Below are 16,564 nucleotides of genomic sequence, written 5' to 3'. Positions count from 1 at the left end.
TGTCATTTCTGAGACCAGAGACCGATCATGTTACCTTCGGTATCAATCACCCGAGCAAAACATCCCATCCCTCCTCCAATGGCCGTCTTTGGACTTGGCGACGGTTAATATGGATGCTCACTCAAATCGCTTCAAGCTTTCCACCTCGTGATGGAGCGGGCGCACTTACATGGCAGTCTTGCCACCAATCGCATTTGCCTTGGCCAGGGTCTCTTCGCAATCCAGAACGCATAGGGTTGGCAGGATGGGCAGAGCACCTGGTTTGTCGGGATTGTTGTTGATGACATGATATTCCTCGTCATGTTCCAGAAATGCCCCGTGGAGGGTCTTGCCCTTGTTGAAGAAGTGCATACTCTTGACGCAGTCGCCGACGGCCTTTTGAGGCTCTGGTACAAACTCCCAGCCAAAGAGTTCCACGTAGAAGGCCTTGGCCCGAGGAACATCACGCACTGGAACCTCGAGCCAGCAAATTTGACCGAGTGCTTCCTTGGTTGCTATTAGCTTGGTATATTGTATAGTCATGTCGATATTACCTGGACGAGGTTTTCTTCACACATTGTGGGTGGCCGTGTTTTGAATTGCTAATGGTGTATGGCTCTGGTATAAGTTGAATGGCCTGGTTTTCGAGGAGCATTTGCCGCAGCATTCAAATATATACCTCGGGCTCCTAGCTACCTCCATTATTGACAATTCTCTTGTTTTATTCCCAACTATTGCGATCAATTAACGAAATTCCGTCAGAGGCGGTTGTTGCCTGATCATGGCTTGACTTGGAGCCAATGGCAACACCCTTGGCTGAGACTAAGGCACATGACCTGGCGTTCAGCTCGCGCCAAGATACCACGATGCAACGCGTGCCAAGTCGGGTCGATTAGTGAACTCTTGTTGTTACGCGGGACTGGGCTCTCGGAGCTGAGCAACTGTCAAGTGGCGGAGTAAGACGGACAAATTGTTTGGAGATGTGTTGAGCTAAAGAACATGGGTATTATCAGTGTCATGAAATGAAATGATATCCTGCTATGACAAAATGCCGGTCGTAACTTCAGGAAGTATGGGTTGCATCGCTGCAGCTGGTTATTTTGTTGATGGTCCCTGGATGGCATAGAAATTCGGATAGAGAAGTGAGTCCCTTGTCAGTTGAGGTGCTTTGGTTAGCAAACTTCCAGCTCACATTGTGGATTTGGGCTTGTGTGTTGACGCTTTGAACATCCATAGCACACAAGGAACCAACAGAGACAGCACCAGGAATAAATTAGCCAGTCAACTCGACAGAGAACGCACAGATTATACATCGTCATAGTTCATTAACACAAGAGCACACATTAGCAAGTGATTGCCGTTAAATACAACTGGTACCTATACCAATGCATTTCATATGATTATCTGCAGGGTAGGATCTCTCACAGGAACACTCATGCTAGGCGAAGTGCAAACATGTGATAGCCTGGAGGCTTGAAGTTCTACCAACGCTTAGCCTTTGTATGTGTGAGCTCCAAATTCCAAAGGAAGAGATCATCGGGCATATAAATCCCATAACTCATGGTTGCGCATAGAATTGAGTATCCTGTCCATTCATTAAGAATCTCTGACTGAGAACATTTGATGGAATTATGATAGAGCTCAGCTCAGCTCATCAGCTCATAGCTTCTCAGGTCCTCCACCAACGCCATGGCCAACCAATCAAACGCGCCTAAACCCATCCCTCAGCACGATGGCGCGTCATACCTACCTACCTAAGCTAAGGTACCTGTACCTTCCATCCCAGTCGCATCACCTGGTCGCCTCTACCGTTGCTGGGCCGTCTCTCTTTTTTTTTGACTGTCGCAAACCTCCACTTGAGTTTATCAACTTTCAATCATTTCATCTCCCAACAACCACAAATTCCATTAACCATCTACCAGGTTTCGAAGTCACCTTCGCTATTATTCCCTTAAACCAATTGACTTCATCTTCTTATTTGACACGCTTTCAGACTTGATCCGCAATGTCTGAAGCTACAGAGCAGACTGCGCCTGTCGTGGACGAGACAGCCAAGGCCTTCGAAGAGCCCCAAGTTTCCCCAGGGAAGCCGGCTGAGGAGAAGCCTGCCGAAGAGACTGCGACCCCATCCGTCGATACTCTCGGTCCCTCCGATGCCCAGAAAGCTGCCGACCAAGCAGAGTCCACTACCATTACCCCCCTCGTCGGCACACCCAGTGTGGGCACCCCCAATACCGACTACCTCATCGCGAACGATCAAGACCCCAACTCTAAGAAGGTTACAATTGCCGACTTGTCAGCAAAGGGATCTGCCCTGTATGCCCACAAGAACTACGAGGAGGCCGCTGAGGTCTTCTCACGTGCCAGTGTTCTTCAAGCCGAAGTCAACGGCGAGACGTCACCTGATAATGCCGAGATCCTTTTTCACTATGGTCGCAGCTTGTTCAGAGTTGGCCAAAGCAAGAGTGATGTTTTAGGAGGCCCTGCCGCTTCCGAGAAGAAGAAGAGCGCAGAGAGCAAGTCCAAGAAGCCTGCGCAGCCTGAGGCACAGAAGGTGACGCAAGAAGGACTTGGGATTGTTGCCGAGCAGGGGAAAAAGAAGACCGAGGACATCAAGGGAGATAAGAAGCCCCTGTTCCAGTTCACTGGCGATGAGAACTTTGACGAGTCAGACGAGGAAGAGGTATGAAGCTCCACTGAACCATAATTTAGTAGCAGATACTGACCTATACCAGGCCGAGGGCGAAGGTGAAGAAGAGGAAGATGATGATGACCTGGCCACTGCTTTTGAGATCCTCGACCTTGCCCGAGTCTGCTTCATGAAGAAACTCGAGCTTCTCGAACAGGAGGAATCCGAAACCAGCGGCAAAGGCAAGGAGGCTGCAGAGGGCGATTCGCCTACCGTCCGGCACGTGAAGGAACGTCTTGCAGACACTCACGATGCCCTCGCTGAGATTTCTCTCGAGAATGAACGGTACGCGCAAGCCCCCACGATTTTTCAGCCTTGTCCTAACCACAACACTCATACAGATATCCCAACGCCATTGAAGACGGCAGGACCTCGCTCAAATATAAGTTGGAGCTGTACCCCGAGGAGTCGGAGATCATTGCTGAAGCCCACTTCAAGCTTTCGCTGGCGTTGGAATTTGCTTCTGTGACAACTGCTGGTGACGATGGCGCAAATTCCAAGCGAGAGGAGATGGACCAAGGTCTGCGAGATGAAGCCGTCAAGGAAATGGAACTCGCTATCAAGAGCTCAAAGCTCAAGCTTCAGAATAAGGAGGTTGAGCTGGCCACTATGGCCTCACCCGAGGATAACGAGCTGGCACGCAAATCCATCCAGGAGATGAAGGAAGTCATTGGGGACATGGAGCAGCGAGTGAGTCTTTGTGCCTCCTGGTCCCTTTGGGGCGTTTTTGATTTCTTTTACTGACTGCCTAGCTCGTCGAACTGCGCAATGACCCCATTGACGCCAAGGATATTCTGGGTGCTGATGCTGGACCCATCGGTGGCATTCTTGGAGCTGCCCTTGGCGAGTCTGCTGCAGAGACTAAGGCCCGTGTTGATGAGGCTAAGAAGACAGCAACTGATCTTAGTGGACTTGTCCGCAAGAAGAACAAAGACGAATCTGCCGGGGAACCTGAAGCTGCACGCGGGCCTGAAGCGGAGACCAACGGCAAGCGAAAGGCAGAAGAGCCTGCTGAAGATACCGAGACCAAGAAGGCCAAGGTGGAAGCTTAGGGTTGAGGTCAATGGTATCAGTTGGCTATTATTTCAGCGGGAAAAGTGAAAAGTTAAGTCAGGATGTGGAGTTCAGGGCATTGTCATATTGCGACGAAAGGAAAGGAAAGGAAAGGAAAGGAAAGGAACGGGACGGAAAGGATGGGAATTTGAAGCAGCCAAATGTTACTCTGAGTATGTGGCAAAATGTAAAACAACAGACATCTCTCTGATGTACGATTAATTGCGCGGGATGCTCGGCATAATGGACGGATTTAACGGGCAAGGTGTGAGCATAACTCATGAGTGAAGACGAGTACAAAACTTCATCTTTTATACATTAACCAAGTCACTCAAACAGGAATCCAGTGTGGACATATGAAACCTATGCAACAAACATGAAAATGCGTTCTTATGAAGAATCGCTCGCAAGCCATGCAAACACCCCATCGTTACTTTTGAAACCCCGAACCAAACTGCAAAAAGGAACAATGCCCCTTGACCATCCACTACAACTTGAAATTGCTGCTCGAAGCAACCTTGGCAGTCTTTGCCTTCTTGCCATCCACGTCGGTGATTTCTCCCTTGCGGTTGATGACCTTGACGCCTCCCTTCTTGAGCTCGGCGATGGTGTCGCGCTGCATCTTGGCTCTCTTGCTGACGACCTTCTCGCCGTCGACGCCTCCAGCCTTGCGCACGCGTTCTTTCTCGCGACGGCGCCGGCGCGCCTTGTCCTCGCGGGACATCTCCTGGCGGGCGACAGGAAGACCGGCCTTGGTGACGACCTCGCCGTTGGCTGCGTTGTCTGTGGCTCCAGCCCTGTAAATTTCTTGAGGAGCCATGCGACTGCTCTCGCCGGTGACGCCCTGAGCTGTTGTGGGCTGGGCATCCTCCATTGCGACAGTGGCAACGTCCGCAACGACAGATAGTGAGGGTGCTGTGGGCTTGGGCTTGTAGTGCCATGAGCTGAGGGCGTCCAGACGAGCGCTGACGTCCTTCCACATAGCCTCAACTTCCTTTTCTTCGCGCTGAAGCTTCTCGTCTGATTGGCTGACATAGGTGTCTGGGTTTGTATTCTTGACGTGCTCTTCCTCGTAGATCTCGGCCAAACCCTTTGTAGCCTTGGTATCATCGAGTTCGACAAGGCCACGACGGGTACTTGCGGCTGCACCTTCGGTGTCAGGACGTCGGCGAATAACCTCGTCGAACTCTTGAGCGAGAATACGACGCTTGATGAGATCCTCGATGCTTTCACTGACCTCAGGAGTGATGACAGGCACGGGCTTGCCAACATGCTCGAAATCGAGATCCTGCTCCAGTAAAGAGTTTACAGGGCGGTCAACTGCAGTAGCTTCACCAGAGAGAGTCCACTCACGCTTGGCAACGGATGCAGCCTCAAGCTTGCGGATCTCTTCGGCAAGCTTGGCTTGTCTCCGCTCGTGAGCTGAGCGTCTTGACTTGGGATCTCCAGCGGAAACATCGGAGAGAGCATCGTCCGAATCTTCCTGTTCTGACTCATCGTCAAAGAGATCTCTGCGAACATCGGCCATGGCTCTCTCAACGTCGGCATCGTTTGGCTGCTCGGGCTGGAACTTGACAGACTTTTTGGGCTTACCGCCATTCGACTTTCGACGCGGCGGCGCAAAGAAGTCCTTATAGTAGACATCATTGGCATTGAGACCGTTGTCGTCGTCATCAACAGGCTCATCCATATCCATGGCCTCATCCTCACTGTCGCCTTCTGGGGCATCGAGAGCCATGTCACCAAATGTAGGGCCGTCCTCGTCGTCGTCATCATCTTCCTCTTCAGAGAGTGGCTCTTTGGCAGCCTTCTTAGATTTGGAACCTGGTGTAGGAGGAGCCAGAGGATCCGCGTCCCAGTTGATCTCCTCATCGTCGCTTGCTTGATCCGTGTAGGGATCTCCCTTTGCGTCCTGCTCCTCGAAATATTGTGTTTGCCGGTTGAAATCATCGAGTGAGAAGAAACCATCGTTGAGACCGTCGGGATCCTCCTCATACTCTTCAACCGGTCCACCCACACTCTCGTCTTCCTCATCATCTTCCTGATAATCGTCTCTGCCTTCTTCGATCTCCTCTTCATCATCTTCCCAGTCGTCCTCTTGGCCATCGTCTTGAGCTTCGTCCACTGATAATTGTTCTTCCTCCTCGTCGGATCCATCCTGGTCGCTCTCGTCCTCTTCCTCGGAGTCTACTTCGAAGCCATCCTCTCCAAACTCGAGCGTCTTTGAGTCTGATGCACCAGCGCCGCTGACGGCAATCTCCTTGCGCTCCTCCAACTCTGCCAGCGCCTCTTCCGAATACTTCAAGACACCACCAATAATTCTCTTGGCCTGCTGCCAAACCTGGCCGGTCTCGAACCCATCGATATAGACCTTGCGCATTTTAAGGATATCCTCGCTATTTGCAGCGCCTCTCTTGCGCTTGCGATTTTCTTTTAACCTCTCCTGTTGCTCATCGCCGACTTGTGAGGCAAAACCTTCCAGGGTGTGCTTGACAAGGTTGAGAGAATCGGTTGGGATGGAAGCTGTGGGTTGAAGAAAAGCGTGTCGCTTGCCGTCGGCTAGGCTTTCTAAAAGGGCCAAGACGTGGCTATTTGTGAAAGAATCGGGAGCAGCCATTGCGGGCGGCGCGGCAGTCAAGGTATGTGAGGTTGAAGTGAGCGATGGCGACGTCTGGACGGCCATGCTCTGGAGTTTTTATTGGAAGCAGAGCTAATTTGCACTGCTTTTTACCGCGATACAAAATGGTACATAGAAGCTGTCGTGTTGCGTGCGATTGCCGTGGCGTGAGATGACTTTGATAAGTCGAAGCTGAAGACGAGTCGAGATGAAGCGAAAGCGATTGCCAGCGAGAAAAAATTTGGGAGACTTGGGTGAGGCCCCGCGACGGGTGGAATCTGGACGATCTAATTGGTCAATCAGCCCATGTCGAGAATCGCGATAAGAGATAAGGCATAGACCATTTGAATCTGGTTCCATTTGCGTTTGTTCGATTCTGAGGAAGAAATACCTACCTAGGTATATAGAGGTAGGGACCTACTAGGTAGCAGGGAAACGACTTTTTAATTACTATATTAGCAATGTAAAGACGATTGTTCTACTACGATTAGTACAAGAAGATTCGCGACGAAAACAATACGTTATCCCACCTCAAGTATATAGAAACGCTTATGTTACAGGGAAGATATGGACACATTGATGACTTCTGATCTCTAGGAACCTGAAGCAAATGGTCATCGTTTATCCTTAGTAGGCTGAATATATAGAGTGAGATCGACTGATACTTGCTATGCATTTCTCTTGCTTCATCTAGGTTCTGTCTTGCACTAGTTACAGTGCATCTTCTATCCGTACAAGTTCTTCAAGGAATCTTATCTTACCAAGGCAAGGATGCGAAACTTGATTGAGAACTAATAACAAAAAGGACTGTTGAAAGACCAGAGCCAATTACTGAGTCATGATTTCACTCTCTTCTTGTTTTTCCTCCATAACAGAATAAAAGTATTAGTTAAGAAGTACTGTACTGCCTTTGGTTCACTAGCAACTTGAGTTTTCCTAGAGTAATCACGGCTCGCCTCTTCGTCTCCTTCGTCTTGATATGAGAAGACTTCTGAGCGCTTACTCATGGCATCTCCAGTCACTATCCAATGCTTGGACACATGCACGAATGGGTGTCGTCAATAAAAGCTTTGGAATATTGCGATTCCTTTTGAGCGTGGTTCGCAGGTTGTCAATAAAGTCTGTAGAGCCTAGACCATGGAACTATTTAAAACTAGAGAAATGGCGCTGCAGAATAAAATTGCTCAAGTCCATAACAAACGGCATAGCATCAGTCCTTTTCACCACTTTAAGCTCTGTACCCCTGACGCTATGTCACAACCGTATGCTATTGATTGTAATTGTTCCCTGTTAGATCGACCAGCTGGGATCTAGTGCTTGTTTTATTTGGTTCCCGTTCGTTCTACTCCGTAAATGCATCTAGAATTGCGCTTCTTGGAGATATGGTTATTTCTTGACTACCACTCTGGTTGGACAAAAAGGGACACTCGCCCGCCAAAATCATGTACAATAGAGTAGATGCCTACTCCTTTTTAAAAGACGGATGCGGGTATGGTGGCTTCAAGAGTGCTTGCTATTGTATTAGCAGCATCGGGCGTCTTTGTTGCTGAGGCTGGAAAATGTAAACCACATTCTCACTTTGAGTATACATCACTTTTGTCGTGGATCTCAGATACCACAACGGTGATCGGTCCAAAAGCTGAAACCACGCAAAGTCTGGATGCCTCATATTCAACAGACTATTCAAGTTCTACCGGTGCTGGCGAACTTGTCCAAACAGCGTTGAGTGGTTCTTCAGCTATAACTTGGCCGCAAACCACAACCTTGAGTGCCAGCTTTTCAGGCTATACAGCCTCTGTCAACCCTCCAGCTATCTCTGATTCTGAGTTCGATTCTGAGACATCGACATCGACTTCGCCAAATAGCTTTGGATCGACTTTGGCTGCTGTAACGACAAGCGACGATCCTACCACGACGAAGGCCACTACCACAACCACTGCCTCAACTGATGAATCGGAACCAAGCAACAGCTCGACTCCAGACAGCACCTCTAATTCAGGCCTTCTTACTGATTCGATTGACACTACTGATACAGCAGCTTCAATCATCCCCACTGCATCCAACGAGTCGACTGCAACCGCCGATGCAGCCACCACTGCTCACTCAACTTCAATCGAGCCTAGAACATCAACTGACACTACCGTATCATATGCAACAACTGCGACAGTCAGCTCAGGAGACAGCAAGGTCTCAACCGATACTTCCACTATTGATATCGCCACATCCGACGGATCTAGTACAACCATTGATGCCACGACTGTGACTAGCGACGTGCCCACAAGCATTGACACCACCACAACCCTGCTTACATCGCTATCGTCACCCGAAAGCACGTCGGTAACAGAAAGCCTATGGACTTCAACAACTTCATCAGCATCATGTCCCGTTGTCTCAGTTTCCATCGAGGACCCAAGCTTTGAGGGAGACAATACGGGCGAGAACAGATGGGACTATATGGGGCAATTCGCCGGTATCGCCGTACCATTTCAACAAAAGAGCAGCACCTCTCAGGACGTACCGCGTGCTCATAGTGGCGACCAGTTTGCGTAAGTCGGATACATATGAGCGCTCCCAGACTCCTTGAAGCTAACGTCACATAAGACTTGTTAGCTCAGGACTGGGCTCTACCCTTGGATCTGATATGTGGAGGCCCATATCCCTAGACTCGACGAAGAAGTACCAAGTCTGGTTCTCATATGCCCCTCTTTCTGACCCTGACCAAGACTGGGATTTCTCCTTCATCATCGCGACTCAGAAATATGGCCATGTCCATAACGAGAAAGTCTTTGTTCCGAAAGGCGCCCCTTTTAAATACGTCCAACGCACTGCGATCTTCCAAGGAGCAATGAACGACCACCTCTATGCCTTTGTCAGACTTAACAGCCAGGCTGCCGTCCGTTATGTAGCTATTGACGACATCTATGTGGGTGAATACAAACCAACCTGTGCTGTTCCAACAGAGACTACCAGTCTCTGCGGTGGTACTCAGGGAAATTTCAACAGCAACGGCCCAAATTACAGATCCATGTCGATGTTCCAGGGGAGCGTCGAGATGTGTGCCCGAGCATGTTTGGAGGATGAGAGCTGTGTGGTATTTGGCTGGGTCGTTTCCCAATATTCCAGAAACTGTTACCTTTCATCGATCCCTAAGGAGAGTATGGGCATTTCGGCTAATGATAGAGGAGCAAAGTTCTATGATCGATCTTGCGGGCAATGCTCTCAGATCGAATGCTTGCCTTATTAGTTCCCGATGGATTGATTCGTATTCATATCCAGAGGACAGGTGGACTGTCGGACAAGACAATATAGAAGAATAGTTGACTTGCACCAGTCACTTCAGCGTAGCCTCCTCAAAGGGAAACTTTGACAAAACCTGAATCCCTGTTTCGGTGATTAGGACTGCCGTTCCAGCTTGACACCCTGTGTGCCACGCTCATTGCCAATATAACTCTCAACGCAAAGTACCATGCCCGGTTCGATAACACCATCATAGCCAGAATCCTGGAAATCTCCTCGATGATGCAAATACGGATCCTCCTCCGTGAGACCACAGCCATGCGCTGAGACAAAATACCGGTTAGCCCAATACTGCTCAGGAATATCCCATGCAAGATCTGTATAGTCGCCAAAGGTCAAGTCCGGCCTGAGGATCCTCATGTTGTGATTGACCTGTGCAAGTGCAGTTCTGTATGTCTTCTTTTGCTCCTCGGTAGGAGGATCCGGGCCAGCGTGAAGCGTTCGTGAGAAGTCAGAGTAGTATCCATGGCAACCGACTACATCTGTGTCTAGAACCACGAGGTCGTTCTTCGGGATGGCATAACTTGCTGACTCCTGGAAACAAGTGTTTGTTCGTGGGTCAGCGGTGAGGAGTCGAGTCTCCACATAGTCTCCATTCTGCTCAATTAAGGATTTGTGCATGACTGACCAGAGTTGGTTCTCCGCAAGACCTGGTGAGACTGCATCACGGAGTTTGCCCACAACGATCTCTGTTGCGCGAAGAGATGCGACAATGCATTTGAACTCCTCAGGCGATTTGAAAGTCCTTGCCATCTCTATGCCCTGCTGAGCATCCACAATGTCGAGGCCGAGTTCCTTGAGGGCGATAGCAACGTTTGCATTCATCCGCTCCAGACCCAAGTGTGGCATTCCGTTTCCCAACAAGACGCGCAACCAAATTGGCCATCTCTTATCCATCGTGAGATAGCCTGGAAACTAGACATCGGACATGGCTCAACCACGTTGACCCTGACGATACCCATGTGTTGATGAAATAGGCTTTCAGATTGTATAGACTGAAGCTATGGGCTTCTTTCCCAAAGTCAAGTCTCACCCTCATCTCTGAGTACACATCAGAGAGTAACTATCCTTTGTGAACCCTCGAGATAACCCCGGAAGTAACACAGTTACATGATACATATACCGCACCCAAAGCCACCCACCAGAACCTCTTCGCCACCAAAAATCAAAATCAAACAAAGAACCAACGACGAACTCAAATACATGCCTCTGAGAAGCCAACTGGCATACTGTCCATGTATCAACTTTGTGGCATGCTCAAGTGTCTGAACGGCCGGCTAATTTCAAAGTTCCATGGAAGATGGCAGCGGCCGCTGCAGGAATCAAGATGTATTTGAATATCGTTGGCATATACCCAAGACACACCCGGCCCCACGCTCAACGATAAAGTCATGTCAAAGACAGTTCAAGCCAAATTTGAATGCTTGACTGTGCCTGCGTAACAAATGAATCCTACAGCTGTTTGCGTCATCCCGGCTACACGTGTGTCCCTACGCATAGACTTGCTCTCGACTGAACTCAAGGTCGAGGAAACAGTGATCACTTTCAACCAAGGTGCTTATCCAGTACTGATGAGTAAAGCCATTGGGAATTTGAAATCATGAATTCGCAACATCGTGTCAAAGCAATTACCAGCCTGACTAGCCCATGGCATGCATCCCTCAACCCATCATGTACATCATCACCATAAAACCAGGTCGTTACTCTCACCCGAGTTCCCATGCCGCTAGCGCCAACTATCATCCCATGCCGTTCCCAAACGAGACGACACCGACACCGAGCCACGATTTCTCATCATACATCCAGGCATAGCCGTGTCAGGCGGTATTCCAATCAAAAGCAGCCAAAGCCAAACCCAGGTTAAAGGATGTAGAATAACAGTGCTTGAAAAAGAAAGCAGAGATAGATGAAAAAAAAAAGATGCAGTAATTACAACAGAGAACCTGCAACCATCTCCAGGAATAGCAGGTTGACAAGCGGACCCAGAAACGCCTCATGTCGCGGAATTCCAGCCGCTCTCACCGACCAGAAGCCTAACCGGGCCTCACACTTTCATACTAAGCAAATGGCATGTCGAAAGAAAAGAGCATAACGTAAAAATGCTCGCAAAATACAAAAAGGCGAAGCAACAGTAGTTTGCTATTCAGCTTCGTTTGTCTCGATTTGTTGGTATCGAGCAACCCTAGTTGAGATTAGGATAGTGTTGAATGTTGAAATAATGCAGCAAATAATGATTTCAGAGAAATACGGTTGATGCTCGGTTTCGAACCGAAGAGGCTGTTTCTTGAAGAACCGATCTATCATGACGATTTGGATCGAATCAACCCTAGATCTCCATACGGCCGGCGACATCATCGCTCATGGACCTGTCAGGACTGCTGTCGAGCATATCCATATCCTCGATATCCTCGTCGAAGTCTTCATCTGAATAGGCAACGAGATCTCCGTTCTCTCCACGATTCCAAAAAAGACCGTCGTCAATGAGCTCCTCGTCGTCCTCATTATATGGCACTAACTCGGCGTCTTGATCACCAAGCCAGTAGTTGGCGCGTTTCTGCGCACCAGCTGATGCGAGATCCCGTTGGTTGCTGTGGTTCCTGGCCAGATTTGTGGGTCGGAGAGTTGGGCTATGAGACGAGATAACTGGCACAACGCGGACGTAAAGATATGCCACTCTTTTCAAGGTGCGGTTGAAGAAGAAGTAATGTGAAGCCCAGATTGCACTCTCATCTTCTTCAAAGGGGTCGCTCTCGGGGTTGTAGCTGAAAATAGTACACTCGTTGAGGTGCATCTCCTTGTCGATCAATGACCAGCATTGGGGGCCCCATATCGAGGTTGTCTCACTGCCTAGCGAGGAACCGAGAGATTTGGGCTCGAAGTTAGGTCTTACGTTTTGAAGAATTGAATCGAGGTTCACCATGACGCGACGCAGGTTTCGCTCTCGTTTGAAGTCGTTGGGTCGAAGGACATGAGAGAAATCGTAGTGTGGGTGACTCGCATTCAGCGTCGCGATGAGGTATGCAAATGTCTTGCGACTCGAGAGCTCAGACAAGGGGCCGAAAGCACTTGAGTGTGAAAACAGCTGCATGCTCGGTGATGTAGCAAGCATATGAGCGCGCTCAGGCGGTGATAGGCTGGCGCCGAGCTTGAGAAGGGCTTCATGTTGCGAATTCAGATCGTTGTCGATGTTCTTGTAGAGTTTCTTGTCAGAACCCGTTGATTTCGTTGTGTAGAGATCGCATCCGCCGGTCACGCTACAGTCGGGTGTGTTGAAGTTCAGCGCGCTCGTCACCGCTTCGAAGTCTTGTACTGGTAGATACTGCATGCGCGCGTTAGCATGTGTCGGATGAGGGGTTCCTCCGCGGAGTCCTGGGGCTGCTTACCTTCATCTTGGAAGCTGAAGAGCACTCTGAGGCCGATTCTGTGGTGGGAATGTCGCGGTGTTGATGCGCTGGGCCGTAAATGCGTGATGCGACTGACTGATTGAGGGAGCAGTCAAGGGAACAGATTGCGTCAGCGTGGAGTCGCGGTGGGCCGGAGTCGGGAAGGTGACAGTTGTCGCGATATGGGAAAGATGGCGGTAAGCGTACGATGGCCGATGTCATAAAACACGATGTCGAAATTGGTTGCGACAATCGATAATGCGATGATATGGGGTATTGATGATTGAGGAGAAAGAGGGGGATAATAGTGTCGGGGTGAGGATGATTGAAAGTAGGCGGAAGGAAGTCGGGAATTAACGATCGCCGGGTCAGGAGCAGGTACAGTTCGGGAGGGGCGAGGCCAGGAACTTAAATCGCGGTGGTAATTTCTAATGCCCTGGACGGAGTAATCGGCGGCAGATTCGTTACTGTAAAGTTGGGAGATACAGTGCAGCCAGCAAGGACCCTGAGAATCTAAAAGACCGGAGATAAAAAAGAGATTGGTTGGCGATGACGGGAGATAATAATAGGCACTGATCAGATCAAGATTGAATAGGAGATTGCCGAGAGCCTGGTCGATTCAAATGATGATGAAAGGGGGGGATTTTGGATAGAGATAAGCAAGTAACAGGGTTGAGGTTGAGGTTGAGTTGGTGAATACATCTATGTGAATAAGCAATAAGCAAATAGATAAGGCAGGAACCTGGTTAGTTTATGAGACCAAGGAAACACAGAATGACTGATTGAGGGGCCGCAATCGAAAGGATGGATATGGATGGATAGGCTTTGAGTGGATGGAATTGACCGGCTTCGGGATAGAATGGTTGGAGTAGAATAGGATGGCCTGTTGGGCTGTCTGAGGTTAGCGGATGAACGGTAACTCTGTGTCTCGGTTGCGTTGCGTTCTCGTCAAACAAAGACATTTGAGTCCACTCAAGTCTGGTGTGATCCTTTGCTGCAGCCAGCCACGGGATCTCAAAATCAGTCACTTTTGCTGAGAGCTGAGTTGAGTTGGCGTGAGCTTGGACCGGTCCCGGCCCTGGTCCGGCCAATGTTGAAGAATTCCGGGGATCGAGCCAGTTCTCGGTACTGCCAGTTAAGCCATGGATATTAACGGGAGCCAATAGGCCCCCTGTAAGCCTCATGCTTCATTCTTTGGCTCTCATGAGACAAACCTCAGGGACTCTGTTTTGATCAATTCTTCAGTGCCAACTTACAATCCAATCGTTTCGCACATGTCCTTAATTACGATCCGTTGTTCGAAGACCCGAATGTGTAAGTTTGGCGTATCGTAATAGGGGGAATGCCCTGGCGGCAACTCCACGCGATTGATCAGCGATAGCGAATGGGGCTGAACTCCGAAACCACGCGCTTCAGTCGACCCCTAGGATGAAATGGCCCATCCCCTTTGATGGATGGGCCAGAATCATCTTCAGTCACCGTCTAACGTCAGTTGGAAATTGGAGAAACAAGAAACAGAAACAAGCATATGAGGTCAATCGTTTTCTCTTGATTCCAGTTGTGGGCCGAGGTGTTGCGACTGAGCAGTGCGGCTGATTTCGGCTTCGATAAGCACAGGAGGTGGCCCAACGTGCCAGGCCTGACTACTTTCAGTGGAATACAGCCTCTCATGACGATCATTGCTGTTGTTCAAGGCTCGCTCTCCTCTCAATGTTGCGTCGACGTTTGACCAATACCGGGTCGAGGACCGGAGACAATCTCTCTGCGCTGCCCGTCGTAGCTGTCGCAACACCATTGCCCACAGGCCTCATCTCTTGATACGAAAGAAGGTGGTTTTCCACCGTCAAAGATCTACAAAACAAGACCAACACGGTCCGAGACTCCCAAAACACCATCTGCGCCTATTCCCACGATGTAAACATGCGTGTCCTCTCTTCCCATCGAAGAGATGCTCAGCCGCCTGAGACTTTCCCATTACAGAATTCCTGACTCCTTGAGCGACGTCAATACTTGTTCGTCGGCCTGTTGAACCAAAGTTAATTCTCGGCCAGTAAATATACTGCAACTCGTATGAAAACGCTTGGTAGGTATTGATCGATCGCCTCAATCCGACGCTTCGGGAGCGGTGTCGAATTGATGTTGGGTAGCAATTAAAAGGTCGTCGAGGAGGTTTACATGATCTTTGTGACCTCGTCCTCGACCTTGTTGGAGGCTTGGCGTTAGCTGTCTTGCGACGATTTGGCGGGTGAGTGGGTGGGTGTAGGTTGCCGGGCTATCACAAAACTTCATAGTTTATCAAGCTGGTCATGACTTACCTCCATATCTTCAAGGGAGTCCTGCTGGCCGATGCAGCGAAGAACATTCTTTTTGCTCGTTTCCTGCAGCTCGCCGGCGAGGAGGATTTCGTCGAGGATATAGTATGCCTTGGTGAAAGAGAAGATGATGTCGAGCTCGCAAACGTTGCCGTAGTACTTGTCCATCTGCTCGACATATCGGTGGATAATTTCGAGGGTGATCAGCTCGTTATCTTCGGAGGAGCATCCGGCGATGAAGAAGAGTGATGCATATCGGCGATAGACAATCTTTGTATCTACATGCTGGTTAGCTCAAGGCTATCAAAACAAAGGGGTTAGGAAACTGACCCTTATATTCTAGAAAGTTGCACATGCGCGTTCTTCGAGCGAGCACAAGCTGAGATACATCCTTGACGATCTTGGCCTTGTCCTTGGGGGAGAGTGTTGTGAACCATTTGGCAAGACGCTGTCATGACTAGTCAGTGCTGTTGAAGCTGCGCATGTGAGCAACCAAGACACACCACTTTGCCCTGACGGGATAGGAGAATGAGATATCTGTAGTTAGCTCTCGGTCAGCAGGCAGAAAAAGTAGGTATGCCACGGAGAAGCATACTGAATGGCCATGATGGTCTATCGAGCCTGCTTGGAGGCGTACAGATAAAAGGCAGGGTGAGGTTTCGAAAGATGACGGAGGAAGCAATTCTGGCTTCAAGGTGGACACGGAAGCAATTTTGGCGGGTTGGTGACGAGTTGGCTCAGGCCGACAAACCCAATGATGAAGTGAGTGAGGTAAGGTGGTCCAGGCTCCAGCCAATCCGCCTACTGGGCTAGGTCTGGACCCCCCGGTCACTTCAGTGGGTGGCTACACTGAGCGCCAGACGCCATCTAAGGTTAGCACAGATAAGCTAGGTACCTAAAGTTAAGGCGAATTGGCAACCTTACCTACGTACTAGGTAGTAGGTATTCTCTCTGGAGTTGCATAGTATATTATGATCCTGTCTCCAATAAAGAAGTTATCAGAGTAATTGAACCAGTCAATGTCATTGTGATTGGCACCCACTACATGCTTCTGCATATTCAACGGTGACAAGGAGGCCATAGTGCCGACACACCTTACTCTACCTTCTAACTAGTACCTACCTAAGTAAGGTTGGTAAATACTTGAACCCGTTACCCCACGTACACAGAGAATGATAAAAGAATCTCCGACCTCAACGTGAAAGAAATGGTAATGGGCACTGTCATCATTTGA

General features: G+C 49.4%; 7 protein-coding genes across 7 annotated transcripts; 2 read left to right on the top strand and 5 right to left on the bottom strand.

The window, feature by feature from the left end:
- Positions 1 to 165: 165 nt before the first annotated feature.
- Positions 166 to 557, bottom strand: FMAN_07595 (uncharacterized protein; the record flags this gene model as incomplete). Its single annotated transcript, XM_041831237.1, has 2 exons — positions 166 to 486; positions 534 to 557. 2 exons carry the CDS (start codon positions 555 to 557, stop codon positions 166 to 168), a joined length of 345 nt encoding a protein of 114 aa, XP_041681821.1.
- A 1,427-nt stretch (positions 558 to 1,984) lies between these two features.
- On the top strand, positions 1,985 to 3,720 carry FMAN_07594 (uncharacterized protein; the record flags this gene model as incomplete). Its single annotated transcript, XM_041831236.1, has 4 exons — positions 1,985 to 2,662; positions 2,715 to 2,953; positions 3,010 to 3,358; positions 3,421 to 3,720. 4 exons carry the CDS (start codon positions 1,985 to 1,987, stop codon positions 3,718 to 3,720), a joined length of 1,566 nt encoding a protein of 521 aa, XP_041681820.1.
- Positions 3,721 to 4,208: 488 nt separating this feature from the next.
- Positions 4,209 to 6,338, bottom strand: FMAN_07593 (uncharacterized protein; the record flags this gene model as incomplete). Its single annotated transcript, XM_041831235.1, has 1 exon — positions 4,209 to 6,338. The coding sequence occupies one exon, from the start codon at positions 6,336 to 6,338 to the stop codon at positions 4,209 to 4,211; it is 2,130 nt and encodes a 709-aa protein (XP_041681819.1).
- Positions 6,339 to 7,829: 1,491 nt separating this feature from the next.
- FMAN_07592 (uncharacterized protein) lies at positions 7,830 to 9,582 on the top strand (the record flags this gene model as incomplete). The annotated part of the gene is made up of 2 exons (XM_041831234.1): positions 7,830 to 8,884; positions 8,940 to 9,582. The coding sequence occupies 2 exons, from the start codon at positions 7,830 to 7,832 to the stop codon at positions 9,580 to 9,582; spliced, it is 1,698 nt and encodes a 565-aa protein (XP_041681818.1).
- Positions 9,583 to 9,731: 149 nt separating this feature from the next.
- Positions 9,732 to 10,532, bottom strand: FMAN_07591 (uncharacterized protein; the record flags this gene model as incomplete). Its single annotated transcript, XM_041831233.1, has 1 exon — positions 9,732 to 10,532. The coding sequence occupies one exon, from the start codon at positions 10,530 to 10,532 to the stop codon at positions 9,732 to 9,734; it is 801 nt and encodes a 266-aa protein (XP_041681817.1).
- A 1,429-nt stretch (positions 10,533 to 11,961) lies between these two features.
- Positions 11,962 to 13,024, bottom strand: FMAN_07590 (uncharacterized protein; the record flags this gene model as incomplete). Its single annotated transcript, XM_041831232.1, has 2 exons — positions 11,962 to 12,954; positions 13,019 to 13,024. The coding sequence occupies 2 exons, from the start codon at positions 13,022 to 13,024 to the stop codon at positions 11,962 to 11,964; spliced, it is 999 nt and encodes a 332-aa protein (XP_041681816.1).
- A 2,165-nt stretch (positions 13,025 to 15,189) lies between these two features.
- On the bottom strand, positions 15,190 to 15,936 carry FMAN_07589 (putative clathrin-associated adaptor complex ap-1 small chain sigma1; the record flags this gene model as incomplete). The annotated part of the gene is made up of 5 exons (XM_041831231.1): positions 15,190 to 15,219; positions 15,334 to 15,608; positions 15,661 to 15,778; positions 15,834 to 15,867; positions 15,926 to 15,936. The coding sequence occupies 5 exons, from the start codon at positions 15,934 to 15,936 to the stop codon at positions 15,190 to 15,192; spliced, it is 468 nt and encodes a 155-aa protein (XP_041681815.1).
- Between the last annotated feature and the right edge of the window lie 628 nt (positions 15,937 to 16,564).

Source organism: Fusarium mangiferae, assembly GCF_900044065.1.
Source record: "Fusarium mangiferae strain MRC7560 genome assembly, contig: FMAN_scaffold005, whole genome shotgun sequence".
Lineage (NCBI taxonomy): Eukaryota > Fungi > Ascomycota > Sordariomycetes > Hypocreales > Nectriaceae > Fusarium > Fusarium mangiferae.
The sequence above is the reverse complement of the archived record's forward strand: the minus strand, read 5'-3'. Positions and strand labels throughout refer to the sequence as shown.